Source organism: Marasmius oreades, chromosome 5 (genome assembly GCF_018924745.1).
Source record: "Marasmius oreades isolate 03SP1 chromosome 5, whole genome shotgun sequence".
Classification (NCBI taxonomy): Eukaryota; Fungi; Basidiomycota; class Agaricomycetes; order Agaricales; family Marasmiaceae; genus Marasmius; species Marasmius oreades.
The window spans coordinates 2,224,314-2,240,992 of NC_057327.1; the positions used below are offsets into that span (position 1 = coordinate 2,224,314).

General features: G+C 47.1%; 10 protein-coding genes across 10 annotated transcripts; 6 read left to right on the forward strand and 4 right to left on the reverse strand.

Moving 5' to 3' along the window:
* Positions 1-72: 72 nt before the first annotated feature.
* E1B28_008815 (uncharacterized protein) lies at positions 73-907 on the forward strand (the record flags this gene model as incomplete). Its single annotated transcript, XM_043153649.1, has 2 exons — positions 73-363; positions 422-907. The coding sequence occupies exons 1-2, from the start codon at positions 91-93 to the stop codon at positions 905-907; spliced, it is 759 nt and encodes a 252-aa protein (XP_043008933.1). The 5' UTR covers positions 73-90.
* An 83-nt stretch (positions 908-990) lies between these two features.
* On the reverse strand, positions 991-2,465 carry E1B28_008816 (uncharacterized protein; the record flags this gene model as incomplete). The annotated part of the gene is made up of 4 exons (XM_043153650.1): positions 991-1,075; positions 1,131-1,204; positions 1,260-1,540; positions 1,592-2,465. The coding sequence occupies 4 exons, from the start codon at positions 2,463-2,465 to the stop codon at positions 991-993; spliced, it is 1,314 nt and encodes a 437-aa protein (XP_043008934.1).
* Positions 2,466-2,897: 432 nt separating this feature from the next.
* E1B28_008817 (uncharacterized protein) lies at positions 2,898-4,271 on the reverse strand (the record flags this gene model as incomplete). Its single annotated transcript, XM_043153651.1, has 3 exons — positions 2,898-3,185; positions 3,532-3,613; positions 3,667-4,271. 3 exons carry the CDS (start codon positions 4,269-4,271, stop codon positions 2,898-2,900), a joined length of 975 nt encoding a protein of 324 aa, XP_043008935.1.
* A 384-nt stretch (positions 4,272-4,655) lies between these two features.
* On the forward strand, positions 4,656-6,006 carry E1B28_008818 (uncharacterized protein; the record flags this gene model as incomplete). The annotated part of the gene is made up of 5 exons (XM_043153652.1): positions 4,656-4,951; positions 5,005-5,221; positions 5,287-5,712; positions 5,766-5,852; positions 5,920-6,006. 5 exons carry the CDS (start codon positions 4,656-4,658, stop codon positions 6,004-6,006), a joined length of 1,113 nt encoding a protein of 370 aa, XP_043008936.1.
* A 325-nt stretch (positions 6,007-6,331) lies between these two features.
* E1B28_008819 (uncharacterized protein) lies at positions 6,332-8,248 on the forward strand (the record flags this gene model as incomplete). Its single annotated transcript, XM_043153653.1, has 3 exons — positions 6,332-6,987; positions 7,045-7,840; positions 7,901-8,248. 3 exons carry the CDS (start codon positions 6,332-6,334, stop codon positions 8,246-8,248), a joined length of 1,800 nt encoding a protein of 599 aa, XP_043008937.1.
* A 605-nt stretch (positions 8,249-8,853) lies between these two features.
* E1B28_008820 (uncharacterized protein) lies at positions 8,854-9,964 on the reverse strand (the record flags this gene model as incomplete). Its single annotated transcript, XM_043153654.1, has 4 exons — positions 8,854-9,107; positions 9,168-9,467; positions 9,537-9,553; positions 9,606-9,964. The coding sequence occupies 4 exons, from the start codon at positions 9,962-9,964 to the stop codon at positions 8,854-8,856; spliced, it is 930 nt and encodes a 309-aa protein (XP_043008938.1).
* A 38-nt stretch (positions 9,965-10,002) lies between these two features.
* Positions 10,003-11,299, reverse strand: E1B28_008821 (uncharacterized protein; the record flags this gene model as incomplete). Its single annotated transcript, XM_043153655.1, has 5 exons — positions 10,003-10,113; positions 10,170-10,691; positions 10,749-10,844; positions 10,914-11,068; positions 11,122-11,299. 5 exons carry the CDS (start codon positions 11,297-11,299, stop codon positions 10,003-10,005), a joined length of 1,062 nt encoding a protein of 353 aa, XP_043008939.1.
* Positions 11,300-11,429: 130 nt separating this feature from the next.
* Positions 11,430-13,647, forward strand: E1B28_008822 (uncharacterized protein). The gene is made up of 15 exons (XM_043153656.1): positions 11,430-11,567; positions 11,616-11,823; positions 11,879-11,981; positions 12,032-12,171; positions 12,227-12,236; positions 12,304-12,334; positions 12,393-12,439; positions 12,501-12,506; positions 12,572-12,645; positions 12,706-12,718; positions 12,774-12,908; positions 12,961-13,066; positions 13,122-13,131; positions 13,187-13,345; positions 13,399-13,647. Exons 1-15 carry the CDS (start codon positions 11,496-11,498, stop codon positions 13,446-13,448), a joined length of 1,164 nt encoding a protein of 387 aa, XP_043008940.1. The 5' UTR covers positions 11,430-11,495; the 3' UTR covers positions 13,449-13,647.
* Positions 13,648-14,390: 743 nt separating this feature from the next.
* Positions 14,391-15,513, forward strand: E1B28_008823 (uncharacterized protein; the record flags this gene model as incomplete). Its single annotated transcript, XM_043153657.1, has 7 exons — positions 14,391-14,544; positions 14,598-14,796; positions 14,847-14,970; positions 15,025-15,164; positions 15,217-15,310; positions 15,374-15,420; positions 15,479-15,513. Exons 1-7 carry the CDS (start codon positions 14,500-14,502, stop codon positions 15,511-15,513), a joined length of 684 nt encoding a protein of 227 aa, XP_043008941.1. The 5' UTR covers positions 14,391-14,499.
* Positions 15,293-16,675, forward strand: MNT2 (alpha-1,2-mannosyltransferase KRE2). Its single transcript, XM_043153658.1, has 11 exons — positions 15,293-15,310; positions 15,374-15,420; positions 15,479-15,606; positions 15,665-15,685; positions 15,741-15,782; positions 15,834-15,902; positions 15,968-15,991; positions 16,045-16,219; positions 16,273-16,322; positions 16,379-16,484; positions 16,544-16,675. The coding sequence occupies exons 3-10, from the start codon at positions 15,525-15,527 to the stop codon at positions 16,387-16,389; spliced, it is 474 nt and encodes a 157-aa protein (XP_043008942.1). The 5' UTR covers positions 15,293-15,310; positions 15,374-15,420; positions 15,479-15,524; the 3' UTR covers positions 16,390-16,484; positions 16,544-16,675.
* The last annotated feature ends 4 nt before the right edge of the window (positions 16,676-16,679 follow it).

Here is a 16,679-nt window from a genome sequence, read left to right on the forward strand (position 1 = left end):
CCAAGTGAAATCCCGTAATAGCCCGGAGCTATTCCCTCTTATATATTTTCCCGCGCTCCGTTGTATTTTTCATACAACTGGCCTCCTGCCATGAACTCTCTCTCCACTCGTCGCCTTTTCCGTTCATGTACGACCTCACTCTCGTCCAGGACGCTGGCTCGTTCTTCTCTCCCTCATCGTCAGGTTGTCGCTTCCCAGTTATTCCGACGCAGTTATTCCGAGGGGCCTGCTGACCAGACAGCAGAAAAGAAGGACGAAACGAAGGAACCGCCCGCTTCAAACGAGGAGAAAGTCTCGAACATAGATTCAGAGAAACTGGCAGAGCAGTTGAAAGTCAAAGACGACGAGGTTGTCGACTTGAAAGTACAGTTTAACCAGCTCCCTATTGCTACCACACGATATTTATCTTCTCAATTTAAAGGGTCGCCTTCGGTATCTTCAGGCTGACTTCCTTAACCTTCAGCGCAATTCTGCTCGCGAAAAGGAGCAGACACGCGATTATGCTATCTCACGTTTCGTTACCGACTTGCTCGAGACCGTGGATGTCCTCTCATTAGCACTAAAATCCATTCCTCCTTCTGTTCTCTCTCCTTCCGACACCTCATCATCATCATCATCATCTTTTCCGGCTCAGGAAAAAACACCTACGGATTATCTTCAAGAGCTTCATCATGGGGTGGAAATGACACAACGACAACTCCTCCAGACTTTATTCAAGTACCACGTCAAACCGTTCGACCCTACCGGAGACAGGTTTGACCCCAATCGGCATGAAGCACTTTACCAGGCTCCAATACCGGGCAAGGAGCCTGGGACGGTCGTGGACTGTCAAAAACTCGGATACACGATAAAAGATCGCGTGCTGAGGGCAGCACAAGTGGGAGTAGCGCAGGAGACGCAATCGTAATATGACTGACTTTGATGGTTAGGCAGGACATTTCACTTAGAGGAGGGATCAGTGATTTAGATGTTTACTATAAGAGCTACTAATTAACGAATCTCTACTCCGAAATCGTTTTGCAGGCGAGATATTACTTGCTGTTGCACCACGTTAGCCTCCTCGTTGGACAGCGATCTAGGGATAACGATAATTCAGTGGCAGGCCTCTTCAGGTATGTAGGTGGACACACCTATCCATAGACCGATAATTTATACGGTAACAAAGGCTGGTGCGTTGAGTTTTGGGATGAACAAAGCGATCAATCTGTATACGAAGACGTGAGTGATAGAGCGAACCAATATGATGAGAGCGCAAATACTCTTTTGACATCTTCCACAAGATCTCCGGCAACGTCACGTACAAGATCACAAAAGTCATTTTCATGTAGTTCTGTACCATGTGCAGTCCAGAAACTAACATCCTTAAAACACGATGGATATTTAGAGTACGTCTTGAACGGCGTGATTTCGCCGGGTTTGAACTGGGACATGAAGCGCGGATCTGCTGACCAGAACAATCTGATATCTGGGATCGAATATAATACCATTGCAATACGTTCCAGTCCTAGTCCAAAGGCCCATCCAATTTTATTTTGTACACCTAAAACACCAAGTTCACTCAACAAATGAGATCCGTGAACGTAATACTCACCAGAAGCATCCAGTGTCGACTGCACGACGACCCCACAGCCCAAAAGTTCTAACCACTTCCCTCCAAAGAACACCTCCACCTCGAAGCTCGGGCTTGTGAAGGGAAAATAAGCCTCTATCCACCTCACCCTCAATGGCTCCTGTTGTTGTTGTGCCCCAAATAACTTGAGTATCAAGCTATTCAAAGACAATTTCAAATTCCGCGTCATAGCTTCAGCGTAAACCGGGTCATGTTCTGGTTGGACAGGATTTGTCGGGGAGATGTGCGGAATGTCTTGAATGATGATATTCGACCGTAACAAACGTTGTTCCAGTCTTTCACTGTCTTCTTCAACTTCCTTCATGCCAGAAAGGTTTGCATCGAATAGTCTTGCTCCTTCCATCTGGTGAAACACAGGATAATGGGATCCGTCTATTTCGTCGCGTCGATACACGTCCGCAGTCAAGAGCCACTTGGTCTGTTGGTCTCGAAAGACTTCTACTTCGTGAGCAGAAGTGTGTGTTCGGAGCATGAGATCCTTGTTGATGTAATAACTGTCCGTGACAGTGCGCCCCGGATGGTCTTTTGGGAAGGATAGTTCATCAAAGTTCTTGAAGGGTGTGACGAGGGGTGAAGGTGGTGTTATGGAGGAAAAATCGGGGTAATGTGATTCTATCAAAGAACGAAGAGTGCAAAGCGGGTGTGCGGGGTGCTTGTGCAGGCGGAGAGGTATTTTCGAGATGATGGCAGGCGTGATGTTTGTGACTTCATCCGTTGGGTGGTATTCGCCTAGAATTTCAATCGTGGGGGGATATTTCGGACTGACCACACTATATGTTCGTGCCAAAGTCGAACGCCAGCAAGATTGCAGATGGACGGGACGTATCCTCAACATGGGTAAGAACGACGGGCGCGTCGACGAGTTTCAAGGTCAGACACCAATGCACTTGCGCGAACAGTGACAGTCCGAGACGGTTTAGATATATTTCAGCGAACCGAAAACCTTACATGATATATTCTACCATATAATCTACACTACTTGCGTGCAATGTTCGTAAGTAAAAGGTCGTAAGTAAAGCATCAGACCAAAGAGGTCCTTCCATCTACGCGTATCGTCATTTTCAATACTAAGAAAAGTTTTATTTAGGGAGTAAATGAAGAACTGCGGATGGAAGAGAAGTCTTTTGGCCTGAAACAGGTAGAGATGAAGCAGTACCGAGAGGAAGAGTAGTAAGGGTCATCCGAGCGTCAAGAAAGGAACATCAAATAAGAGCAATGAAGAAAATTAAATAAAGACAGATAAAGACTGAAAGAAACGATAGTAAGTTTACCTAAGACCGAACCATCGCGACGGCGGCCTGCGCTGCTTGCGAGCATAGGTGACCCGTTCCTCAATATCGTCGTCGTCGTCATCCACTTCTTCATGAATGATTTCAACTGCAGTGGTCCTGGGAATGGCGGTGGAAGAGTGCGAGTCTATTGGAGCTGGGGTAGGAGTGGCAACTTGGCGTATGCTCGAGGGCGGGGGAACTTGAATCGTCTCCGTCGCAGTGACGGTCTTTACATGGGTCTCAACTTGGGTTTGGGAAATAACCAATGGGGGAAGTTCCTTATACTGCGGAGAAAATAGTCAGTAACGTAGGAACTCGGAAGAAAGGGACGGCTAGCGCTGATGGCCAGCCAAAGACGAGCCTCGGAAGTAAATAAAACCGAGCACGTGAACCCGCGTACTCGCGACTCGATCGATCACATTGATCGAAACAGGACGCGTCGTTGACTGGCCATCAGCGCGTAACGGACAGGGGGACAAAACAAAAAAACCGTTGGTCCCCCAAGCCCGGACGAAGGAGGGAAAGGGCAGGGAGAGGATTCATACGGACTATACATGGCAAGAAAAAAAACGCTCGAATGAAACCTCCTTCGTCTCAAAGCTCGGAACGGCGGAGGGGTGGCGGAGGTACCTTGACTTTACGCTTCGATCCTATGGGTTGTTCATAGATGTGCTCCTCTTCAACGGTTTGCGGATTATCGTTGCCAAGAGCACTGTGAACAAATCTGGTCAACCATAGAATAGGACAAGGAGTGAGAAACCCTACATGAGTTGCTCCATGATCCAGCTTTCACGACGAGCAGCATCATGCTCCCGACGATTGATGGTTTCTTCACGTTTGCCGATTTCCCTTTCTCTTTCGGCAATTTTGAGCTCCCGGTCAAGGATCTCGTCTATACGAGGACTGGCCCACCCAGGGGGAGCGAGCGAGTCTTCCTTGACAATCTCCTTGATCACGGTTTGGATAGGCCCGGTGATGGTTTCAACAGTAGTAGCAGCAACACAGGGGGGACAAAGAACAGGTGAGGGTGTAGGGATGACGCCGCCGGGGGCACCAGCAAGAACCTCAGCCTCACGCCGAGCAACCTCGGCTTCACGGAGAGCAACATTACTCTCACGGGCAATGAGTTCTTTTGTCCGCTTAGGAGTCAGGTAACCCCAGACTCCCGACTGAGTACCGTGTTCTCCACCTTCGGGGGTGTTGAACGGAGAGCTGGAGTTGAAGGAGAGTAAGACAGCCAACAAAGCTAAGACGAGAGAAAGGACGAGAAGAAGAGTAGTCGAAGAGATGGTTCTGTGGTGGTGATGCGAAGAACGCTCGCTACGATGACGGCGATGCTCATCATGATGAGAAGATGACGGTTGTGCCATCCTGACGCTAACATGAGAAAGATGCAAAGGTAAAACGAGTCAGAGATAGCCGCATGCAAAAAATAAGAATTGGGAAGGAAAACCTTATTGATGAACTGGGCGACAAGGAAGTAGCGGTCGTTGTAGGACGTAGGATGGACGTTGTGAAAGAGGACTTGTGAGGACGTGGACGAGACAGATTCGCAAATTAAAGAGGTAAAACTGGGAGAGGAACCAGGTGCGGTAGTGGTAGTGGTAAAAAGGTAACGCAAAGAAGAACAAAAAGCGACCAAAGTTTTCAAAAAGTCAACTTCATATCACGTGGGACAACACGTGTATGTCCACATGATCGCGCTGCAGCCATGCGTTTTCATTGTCCTCCTCCAGTTCTTGTACCTCTCACCAATGGCTTTACGAAGACTGGCACAATCGAACAACGCTGCTGCATCAAGTCCCTCTACACCACCTGTCACTCCAAGGCCTACCACTACACGACAGTCCATCGGTATCCATCATTCTCCTGCTTCCACACCCTCCATCTCTTCTTCAATACCTTTCGACTGGGAAGCGGCAAGGCTCCGACGTCCGCCCCCGTATGCGACTCCAGCGCGTAATGGATCTCGACTCAGTAGGGGCGGTGCTACTTCAACTGGGACACCCGCTAGAAAGGCCATCGTCCGCAAAAAGAGCTTTGCAGAAAAGTGAGTTGACCATTCCCCTTTTTGTTATATATGATTTAACACGGACCTCCTAGAATCAAGTCCATACCGTCTCGCATTGCTTTTGAAATCGCACTCTTTCCACATAATGTTCCCTTGCCGACTCCAAAGCACTTGGCGTACGTCTTGGGTGGAGTTTTGCACTTTGTTCATATGTGTGTCCGAATAAGTCAATCGCGATCTGTGCGCTCATCGGATCTGGAGTGGAACGAGATGATGCGAGACAGCGAAGGAAGGTCCTGGTTCGACTGGGTGCGTAGAAGTTCTCTTTTCCTACCATGCTTTGATGCTGATCGCAACGCGGCACTACGCCCCAGACCACACCGATGACGGTCCTGTTATTGGCTGTTTCGGTCATGGATACCGTCTACGCTTTCAGTCGCATCAAACTTTACCGGTTGCACCGAAGACCGGACCCCGTTTCCTCTCCCAATGCAAAGTTTGTGTCTTCGGACTTGAACTTTGAGCCTTTGGAACCCCCTCCGTTGATGACCCGGTTGTGCTCTGGTCTTTGGCACGCTTGTCTCTCCTTTTGGCGTTTCCTTCTAGGTTTGAAGGCACCGCAATCAAATACTGTTCCTCGGAAATCGTCTCGCGTGCAACAGCTCGAAGTATGGACACCGGGCGAGTTGGAGCTGTCACTGTTCACGATCTATTCTCCTGCCCATTCTCTTATGTGGATTGGAACAGGGTCCGCTAATTGGATCATCATGCTCTTCCTGATGGGCATTGTTGGATTGCAGGTGAATCCTCTTACTTCTAGTCTTGCCAAATCGAAACCGACCCTGTCAACTAGTTGAATGTGACGATCAAATACTACGCAGATTTGATCAGGGACAAAGAGATTCTTGCAGCTGAGGTGATGAACGAATACAACGAAGGGGTGAGTTCGGTTGTTTCTTTTTACAAAACGTGCATTGGAAATGGGATGAACTAATTATTCTTTGTAGTTTGTATATCCACGACTTAACCCTATAAGAAAAGACGTTGCCATAATGACCCATCAGTCAGAGGTTGTAAATGTGTGGGAGGATTAGACGTAATGATTATTTAATGACTTGCCGTTAATAGAGTAGATCCATCAGGAAGACTAATTACCTTGCTATACTCGAAATGAGAAGGGCCCTAAAAAGATGCTTCGTACGTTTTTTGCGCTTTGATTATTATTATTTTCCTTCTCAGAAATACTCTCAGTACTACAACGACAGAGGAGATATACGTGATCCTGACCGTCCGTGCAGGAGAGGTTCTTCCTGCCTTTTCGTCCATCCATCAAACCCAGATTGGAACATTGCTGAACGCTCTCAACCTCCTCCTGTCCTCAGACTTCCTGGTACTCCCCCCGGTTCCCGACGTCCAGCCATGACTCACCGTTCACCCGCCAAACCTGGACCTTCCACTTCACGCCCACGCGATTCAGGGTATGGTCCCAATATTCGCCATAGAACACCCTCTCCAGGAAGGTCAGCTCCTCGAGGAAGATCCCCAAGCAGATCCTCAGATCCAGGTCGTGATCGTTCTCGAGGTGTTCCTATGTCCAACGATCGCCCAGAGCCACCCAGACGGTCATCTCCACATGCAAGGAAGCTCTCAGAATTTTCATCGCTATCATCAGCCTCGTCAACGTTTAAACGGCCTTCAACTTCACCCGCCACCGCGATCGAACGAAGAAATTCGGATTTTTCCTCCCTTTCTGACACGAATACTGGCGTCGGAAGGTCCTCTGATGCGTCCATGACCTCAACGATTAGACGAACATCAGTGGAAAGCAGTTTCAAAGTACCACCAGCTCCGTCCCAGCACGCCTCTCAACCAACACCACCCACACAACCTCCTGAGAAAATCACGATTCCTTTCAAAGTAACACCATCTGCCTCGAAAACACCAACAGCGCCCCAAGTCTCACAGTTGCCACCGACTCTGCCTTCTCTAATAACAACCGGCATGACCAAAGTATGCGAACCAAAAGCTGAACTTTCTCGCGAACAGAAGCAAAAACTGTGGAACCAACGCGTAGCGTATGTACATTAACACTTTCCCACTTGTCTTTAGTTGTGACGTTAATCTTCGCCCAGTTCTCTTGCGAGCTATCACAAGCACAAAACCGAATATCGATCGTTAGCTGAAAGGATCCGGGCGGTTGAGATGATCTTTGACTCGAGTAAGATACGCTTACCAGAGAAGAAGCGACGTGATTTGGAGAAATTAAAGAAGAGGTTTGAAGATGAGAAAGTAATGATGGATAAATCTATGAGCCAGCTGGTTGAAGCCGATAGTTGGCCGGTTGGTGGAGGACCAAAATCGGAGGCGGAGGAGCTCAAGTTAAAGAAAGAAGCTGAAGAGGTGCACATTCTCACCGATCGAGCGCGGCAGTTGGATATCAGCCTCAAGAAGATGTATAGTTTGGTGACAGATGAGGGGAAGGAAAAGGTAGATGAGGACGAAGATGTGCAAATGATTACAGACCACCAAGAGGGACTGTCTTCAAGGCCGTTGAAGCGGAGAAGGAAGCTTTCCACGATAGGTGACCACACGGAGCCAGATAGACCATCTATGGAGGATCTCGAAGAGCTGGAAAACCATTTGGGCCGTCTGGACGAATCAGTTCTTGGTTTGGAACATCAGCACTATTCGAAGCAGAGCGAAATTTTCGATGAACTTGTTAACTTGTTGGACCCGTCCAACCAGGAATACAGAGGTTTACTTTCCCCGGAAGCATCTGAGATGCAAGCCAACGTGGACAAGATGGATGTCGAAATAAGGGAGGTGGCAGATGAGACGGCGAAGGTGTTGACGGCCTCACATAACACTGACATGGAGATAACACGACTCAACCAGGAGCTCGTCAAAGTTCAACAGGACTTTATTGTCGTATGTCTATCTGGATTCTGGTGGAGGTTTTCTTGCGGTACTGACCTCTCCGTTCTTCAGATGACACAGCGAATGCAAGAGTTTGAAAAACAACGAGAGAACGATCATCGGGAAATCGAAGCTTTAGAGACTGCTCTTCAAATGTACAAGGAACACCCACCCTCCCCTCCTGCATCCCCATTCCAGCCAGAGCATGTCCTACCCATGATTGAAGAGCCCGTAACACAAGCCGTTCGTTCCGCAGTTCAAGAAAGGGGGGATGCGCTACGGGCTGAATTGGAAAAGACACTGGAGGACAGGAATGAAGTACTGTATCAGACCGTGTGGGATAAGCTTGTCATCACTGGGCGGACGGTTGAGGTGGTTATGAGTCGCTTGCAAGATCCTAATCGGACGGGGGCCGCCTAGGTTTCTTCTGTTCTTCATTCCCATTCATTATTTTGTATCAATGTATGCCCGTGGATTAGTGTTTACTCGTTGTATCGTGTAACTTTAACTTGTCTCAAGATTGAAAAATGTGGTTACTTGGTAGTCTTTCGCTCCGTCCATACAGATGCATATTCACACTAGAATTATTATAGTTCGAAATTTTGCTGGAAGAATGCACTGACGTAGATGGCAATGCGTGCTCCGCGCTTTGCGTGAAGCAAAGGTAGGTGAAACTGGCACCTATGGTTATCCGGAATGGCAAGTGCATGGATGGTAAGTTCAAGCAAAGCAAGAATGATTTTTTGAATGACTTCAAGAAGGTCGGCGCCGATTGGAAAACACATCGCTAAATGGACGCTGGCTGGGATCGTTCATCCAAATTGGTGTTTTCACACCCATGATCGAGTATCGCGCGATATCCCTGGAAGTAAATACACGTAGCTCGCCGCCTGTCTTCAAGTCAAATGCTGCAAGTCAGACCTGTTTGCAGACGAAATGATGATGGCAATACCTGACAACAATGGTATCCCGTCAAAGACCAATCATACCAGTGCGGGCTGGAAACGGGAGCCTTCAGCTTCAACTTACGAATGCACGCAAACTCGTATCTGAAATGTCAACGCACCGAGCTCGAAACCTTCTTCCACGTGTACGGTACTATCCTCAACTAACTTCCCCTCGACGATATGTACAAACCTCGTTCCAACCCTTTGGGCCTGCTCTTCGGAATGTGTTATCCATATGATAGCCTTCAGATCGGTCTCGGCGCTATGGATCATGTTCAAAAGGTATTTTTCGACTCGAGATGTAGATTCGGCGTCGAGAGCAGAGGTTGGTTCTACGAGAAGGCGAAGAGGTCATCATTGGGGAACATGGGCGAAATGCTTTGAAAACGGACCATCCAATAACAAGACCTCTGCCGTCTCCAATCCAATCCCGACACTCAACGCAATCCTCTGACTTTCCCCTCCACTCAGATGCGACCAGTTTTCGTCCCAAAGGTTTTCATCGACGCCAAAAGCTTGAGCTACTTCGATGGGGTTCCCAATCTCCGTGACGTTGTTGACATTTCCATTTCCGTCCGATTTCCTCCGTGCCTTGAATGCTTTTGCTGTGGTCAGAAAATCCCGTGGTGTACCAGGCAGAATAGAGGGACGTTGGGGAATATAAGCGACCTTTATTCGGTAAGAGGGCACGCCTGTGTGTGGAGATGCGTAATTATGAGAGATTAGCGAGGCTTCTCGCCAGGTGGATGTACAAAACTAACCATAGGATCTTGGCGTCCTGAGATGTGTTTAGAAGTTGGAATCGTTGTTGAGGACTTATGATAACGCACTTTCCATGTAGTAGCGCCTCCCCTTCGTACAAATTTAGGTGGGCGATGCATTTTAGAAGTGTTGTTTTGCCCGACCCGCTTTTCCCTTGAAGGATAACGACGTCGCCGTCGTTTACAACGAGATCGCAATCTTCAAAAATGTCGATGCCTTGCTCTGTTCTACATGACAGTCGTCGAAGTTCGAGAATTGGGGTAGTCCGGCTGGTGCAAAAATCGGAATTCATGATGATATCGCTGTAACGGAATGATCGACGCGTCGCGAACGACCGGAAACTGCAAGTAGATAAGTACGTGAGGGAACGGGTGAGATGAGTGAGGTATGCAAGCTTAAGCTGTAATTGCACTATGTACGACATCATTATCTAGTATTAGGAAATAATATAGTACGACGGCAGTATTAAAGAGGGGGATTCGTGGGCGATTGCATCTGCTGCATTTGCACCTCCATCTCTTCCTGACTCAAGGTAGAACTCTCGATCATCACACCTACGCCAACCTTGGCGGAGTTCTAGAGAAATTCGTTGACGTATCAGAATAGATCCTATCATGGAAAGCTGCACGTACCTTGAAGTGGTCGATCTCACCCGACATCAAGAAAGCAAAGGTGGGTGTAAACCGTTGCTCGAGTAGCGCTGCTACTTTACCAGTCGAGTCAAGTTGTGCCCGGAACGTTGACAGCCGAAGATCGTATTTGGCACCCAAAGTCGCGACCGCATCTCTCCGCATGGGTGTTGCCATTAGTTGAAGATCGGCAGCAAATTCGACCTTTTCACTAAGCTTCTGCCAGTATGTTGCCTGGAGAACACCAGCTGGCTGGGCTTGGGCGGTAGCGATCCATGATTTATCGGAGCTGGTATATTTGGCTAGATAGGTTGCCATCATCTCGGATGTGTTGGGGGTTGGTCGTTGTAGTAGCCACTCAGTACCGAGAGCGATGTTTTTAGTAATAGATTGGAGGTAACTCCCGACGAAAACGCCAGTCAGGTCGGTGGGCCATGGGTTTACTGCTTTCAGGTTCAGGTTGAAGTCTTGACCAGTGTAGTCGTGCTCTAACTGGAGGAGATTGTGGCCGAGTTGCTGAGAAATCTAAATGTAAGGGTGAGAACGCGTCCTTTGGTACAAAGGTGAGGCGTGAGAACGCACTTGAGCTTGCATTTTGGTTACATGAGAAGAAGTCCACCCTTGGTTCATGCGAGCATTAACATTTCCTTCATGGTCAACTCCACCTTGAAGGAAAACCTGATGAGAGTTCGTGTGAGCGGGGTAGTACACGTGGGTAGATTTGTTAGATAACTGGAAATAACGAACCTTTTCATTGGCAAAGATGGCGCCAAAATTGTACGAGGAAGTATTTTGAGAGCCCAGTGCGAATGAATGTGTTACTTGAAACAATGGATTCATAGACATGCTCTTGGTGATGTCGGCACGACCCCCTTCGAAAGCATAGTTGGTGAGGTGAACAACTGAATGGGAACGAGATGAGAACTATAGGATAGAAGAAGTGGAATGAGGGTACCCTTGACTTCTTTCTGGAGGTTCTCAACAGAACCAGGATTTGGTAGACCGAGTTCTGAACGCCATTTTGAGAAGCGGTTGTATAGGGAAAGAGGGAAAGAGTTGGAGGATGAGGGCGAGGGCGAGGGGGAGAAGGAACTGGAGGAAGGGTCTCCGAGAGAAGCTGGTATGGAGGCCATTGAAGAGTTGAACGATTTTTTTGTGAGCGACCAGGTCAGCGCGTCACGCTACCAAAAAAGAAAAGGGACAAGCAACCATCAACAAAGCAACTGTTCCGATCTTCCCGAGACGCGTTACTTTGTCCTGTTTAGGCAAACTTATGTCCGTGCTCAGCCACATATAAAGCTCCACCTTTTTCGTTTCACTTTCATCTCCATGGCTGCTTTACTTTCCCCGTCGCTAATGACACCCGCAAGACGGTTCGTTCTTGCCATCCTCGTCATTGTTGTACGTGGTCCCCTCGTCGCGTTCGATATCAAGTTTAACGTTGCACAGTTATGTCTTCATTTCATGCTTTCACTCTTCCTCAACGATTATCATCCTATACCCCCGGCCATCAACTCTATCACTAATAGTCTTAGTCTCGTCCACGAAAAGAACTCTACTCTCGACTATCATTCCTCGCACAACATCTTTCTCAACTCTACAACCACAAGAGCAAACGCTACTTTCGTATTGTTATGCAGGAATACCGATATCAATGGTCCGCGTCCAGGCAACTTTTCCGCGACTTTCTCTGAAATCTAGTTGGTACGTAGGTGTTGTTTCAAGCATACAATCAGTGGAAGATCGCTTCAACAAAAACTACAACTATCCATGGGTCCTTTTGAACGAGGAACCTTTCACCGACGAATTCAAAGAGTATGACTTCAGTATATTGGTGCACTGCAATCTGACTGGCTGCGCAACAGACGTGTCAACATCATGACACGGTCCCCAGTTTCTTTTGGTTTGATACCCAAAGAACATTGGTTTCAACCTGACTGGATCGATGAAGGCCGAGCAAGAGCAGGACGCGAAAAGATGATGTCTCAGGGCATCATTTATGGCGGTGAGCATACATTTGAGAGCAACTCGATATACATATTCTGACGTCCACGTCAAAGGGAGCGTTCCGTGCGTCGACATGATCCAAGCCAAATTCACTCGGTCTTACTTATCTTCATGGCCATGCCAACGACAGATACCGTAACATGTGTCGCTTCAATTCGGGGGTGAGTATTTTTTCAAGATTCTGCTCCACCTCCGAACTCAGGTGGAGCGTCATTATAGTTTTTCTTCCACCACGAACTATTACAGCCTTATCGGTACTATTGGAGGTGATTTAATTGTCATTCTGTATGTCACAACCAACTGAAACTAGGGTCTTGGTTCCATCAGAGTAGAGTAAGCATAGGTCTTCATCTATTTTAAGCTCCCGCTGACAACCCCCGTTTTTGTGCGTGTCATAGACCTGACGTCAAATTTTTCTGTGATATTCCGTACGACCCGTTTACCTACATGCAAGAACACGACAAGATCTACAGTGGGTAGCATTTAACCGTTGCCGGCCATTATTGGATAGCTCATCTCCGGTTTTAATAAGGTTTTACTATAGCGTCAGTCCCGCTATACACCTTTTTTCTTCTTCATATTCTCAATTTTATCTCTTAGCCTTGTTGAATGGGAAGCAACAATACCCACCTTCTGGAAAACTGTGAAAGAATTCATGAAGGAATATCCGCAATATGTGGATTCCCACAATGCTAAGGACTTTCTGACGGATAACGGCGATAACTACAACCTGTGGTGTGCACTTCCCCGATTGTTCGCGTAATTGTGCATCTGACACGAGTAACAGCCATTTCTGGAGCAACTTTGAAATCGCAGATATGGATTTCTGGAGAGGAGAAGCGTACCAAACATTCTTCAACTATTTGGATTCGAAAGGGGGATTTTATTATGAAGTCAGTAACCATTCCACGCTTTCCCACTGATCACCACATTTACGTCTTTTAACAGCGATGGGGAGGTTAGTTCTATTTTGTGGCTCGATATTCAACGAATGACGCGATGCTCGGTTGCAGATGCACCTGTACACTCAATAGCCGCAGCACTGTTTGCCCGACGTGACCAGATTCACTTCTTCCGAGATATCGGTTACAGACATGAATCACTACAACATTGTCCTTCTGGAGATATCTGGAAAGATGGCCGGTGTAGCTGTGACCCCAATGACACTTTCGGTGAGCCAAAATAATGCCGCGTGAGGTTGCCAGGACTGATCAAATGCCTGCAGACTACCATATCAACTCGTGCTTGGGCAGATACGAGCGACTCTTCACTTGAACCCAAATCTAATTATTTTGCTTATTCTTATTCCATCTGCTGCGCTGTGCATATCAACGATCCTGATTCAAAAATAAATAAATAATTTTGCATACTCACTTCCTGGAATAACCTCACATAGAATGTATTTGTAGATTTTGATAACAATACAAATGTATCTATTCTTGAAGGAAGGTGCTATTATTGAAATTACTCGGTAACGAATGCGCTGGGGTCGATCCCGTCCGCGTCGATCGTGTCTGGACTCTAAATGAGACTCAGCTGGAAAGGAGAAGATAAGAGCACAGACCTGAGCGCCAGGGAATTACCTCAAACTCTGGCGCTGTAGGGATGTGGAGGGAGGGAGATTCCAGTTTTAATAACGCTCCACAAAAAAAAAAAAAAAAAAAAAGAAAGGAAATTCCAATGTTAGATGAGAGAATAGATTTTGTCGAGAGGAGAACCAATGCATGTTGCCGTGTTGGCTTACCTTGGCCAGTGCTCGGGTAGCAAATGGACCATCCAGTAATTTCTCGCTCGAAGCTGAAACCCAAACGAGGCTATTGGGTCGGATTTTCCAAGGTCGGTTCCTCACATGAAGAATGAGTACACATTTCAGCCACTGCTCCACGTGCGAGTCTTCAAAGCTTCAAAGCTTCAGCAGGCCCGATCATCGATCATCGGTCGTACTACGACCACTCGAGTGCTCGATGCCCGAAGGCGCTGCACGACTACGGTAGCGAGGACCTCTACCGTACCGGAAACGTATCCTCGGGATCAGAATTGTGTCGATTGCCCCAAGAGTCCTTCTTGTTGGGTTTGGTACTGTAACCTCAGTGGCAGATACTGGTTGCTTGATTTTCTACAAATGTGGTGATAGCTGCACTGCTTATATACGGATTGTGGTTGTGGATTGTGAACTGGTAGGAGCACGAGCGGCATTGAGATCGCCAAATAACAATCAACACGTTGCTACGTAGCACCATCATCAACGCAAGTCTTAGTTCCACTGAAGGCGATTGAAGGCTTGAACTTGTCGCTCCTTCCGTCCACTCAATCTCTATTTCCCATCATGATGGCTCGTGCCCGTTATGCTATACTTGTGCTGGTCATAATTGTGAGTTTCGAACAACCTTCAGTGACTCCTGTCTTGACTTACATGCCATTGAGGCTGTTTTGCACTTCACTTTCAGCTACACGAATGAAGGATATGGAAATGCGACCTCCATTTCGAACCTAAAGAATGCATTAAAGCCTGGCAAGCCCGACAAGCCACCTTACAAGGACCCCGTTCCCGACGAATATTATGTGAAGGAGGACATTACTTCGCCACAAGGTCGAAGGGCAAACGCTACGTTCGTGCTGCTCGGTACGTGGCATATATATATTGGCTTGAAACTGACTTCATCATTCCTACAGCCCGAAATTCTGATCTCAATGGCGTCGTTACCTCAATGAAGCAAATGGAAGATCGCTTCAATAAGAAATTCCGATACCCATATGTGTTCTTGAACGAAGAGCCTTTCTCAGATGAATTTAAAGAGTGTGTTTCATGTTCCTTTCCTTCACCATGACTTACCATTCGTACCACTTGTAGGCGGGTTTCTCGACTCACTGACGCTGACATCAAGTTTGGCCTGATTCCACATGACCACTGGTACCAACCTAGTTGGATTGACGAGGAAAAGGCAAAGGCCAGTCGTGAGGACATGGTTAAGAACAATGTCATCTATGGAGGTGAGTGGCGGAATTTCTGATAAGTATCGACACTCACTACTCGATGATTCAGGCAGTGTACCGTATGTTGCCATCTTCATCTGCTCGCGCTTGATCTCAACCCTCTTAAAACCAGCTATCGAAATATGTGCCGATTCAACTCAGGAGTGAGCAAATATCCTATTATGAATTACTCATGGAAACTGAACCCGGTCCCTTCCCTCCAACAGTTCTTCTGGAGAAACGATTTGCTCAAAGAGTACAAATACTACTGGCGGTAAATATCTGTTCGATATATGTTTATAGGCTTGCTGACATTCGTTTTCGGCTCGTAGTGTCGAGTGAGGAGTCAAGTATCCATAGATTCTAATCCCCTGACATATGCACAGACCTGATGTCAAGTTCTTCTGTGATTTGGATTATGACCCCTTCTTATATATGGAGGATAAAAAGAAAGTCTATGGTAAGTGCCTAAAATTTCCCCCAACGACTTCGACACCAAATGAATTTTCGATTAACAGGATTCACTATCTCGCTCCCCGGTTCGTAGGGGAAATGAACGACCTCTTAGTGGTTTTGACTTATAAGGTGCAACAGAATACGAAGCAACCATTCCTTCTCTCTGGGAAACCGTGAAGGGTACGTACCCTTACAGCTATTTGACGGCGACTTTCTCATTCAGGAGAACAGGATTCATGAAAGAATACCCTGAATACGTTGTACCTAATAATGCGATGGGATTCGTTTCCGATGATGGTGGTAAGTGTGCTGCATCGTTGTATATTTTCCGACTCATGTTTGTATAACGTCAACTTCTTTTACAGGCAGAACATACAACAAATGTCACTGTGAGTTGGAGTCTCCTAATAGAAGGAACTGCTCTGACGTGGCTATTCGGAAGTTTGGTCTAACTTCGAGATTGGCGACCTCGACTTCTGGCGAGGAGAGGCATACTCCAAATTCTTCGAATACCTCGATTCAAAAGGAGGTTTCTATTACGAGGTTGGCCTCTCACTTCAGCGAAACCGTTCTACCGTTACTTATCTCCGCCGTGAATCCACAGCGATGGGGAGACGGTCAGTCATTTTCTCTGATGACTAAAGCACCATTTTTGATCCATTCATTCTAGCTCCCGTCCACAGCATCGGAGCTGCTCTATTCGCTCGAAAGGACCAAATTGTATGTCTTTTTTCCTCCTTATTACTATAGTTTCTTGTTAAGCAACGAGTTTGCAGCATTTCTTTAGTGACATTGGCTACAGACACGAACCATTCCAACATTGCCCCCAGGGCGATTCTCATCGCAAAGGAAAATGCTGGTGCGACGAGAAACAAAACTTTGGTGAGCCTTTATCAGCATTCGTGAACGATACCCTTCGATATTTACTACGTTTCCCCCAGATTACGAGTGGTATTCTTGCTTGAACAAATATGATGCCTTGTTCACACAATAGGATCGTGCTTATCTATACTGATGTATCATCTTCATACTCGCTAACCATCTGGACTAATGACAAGCATAATAATATCGGAAGGA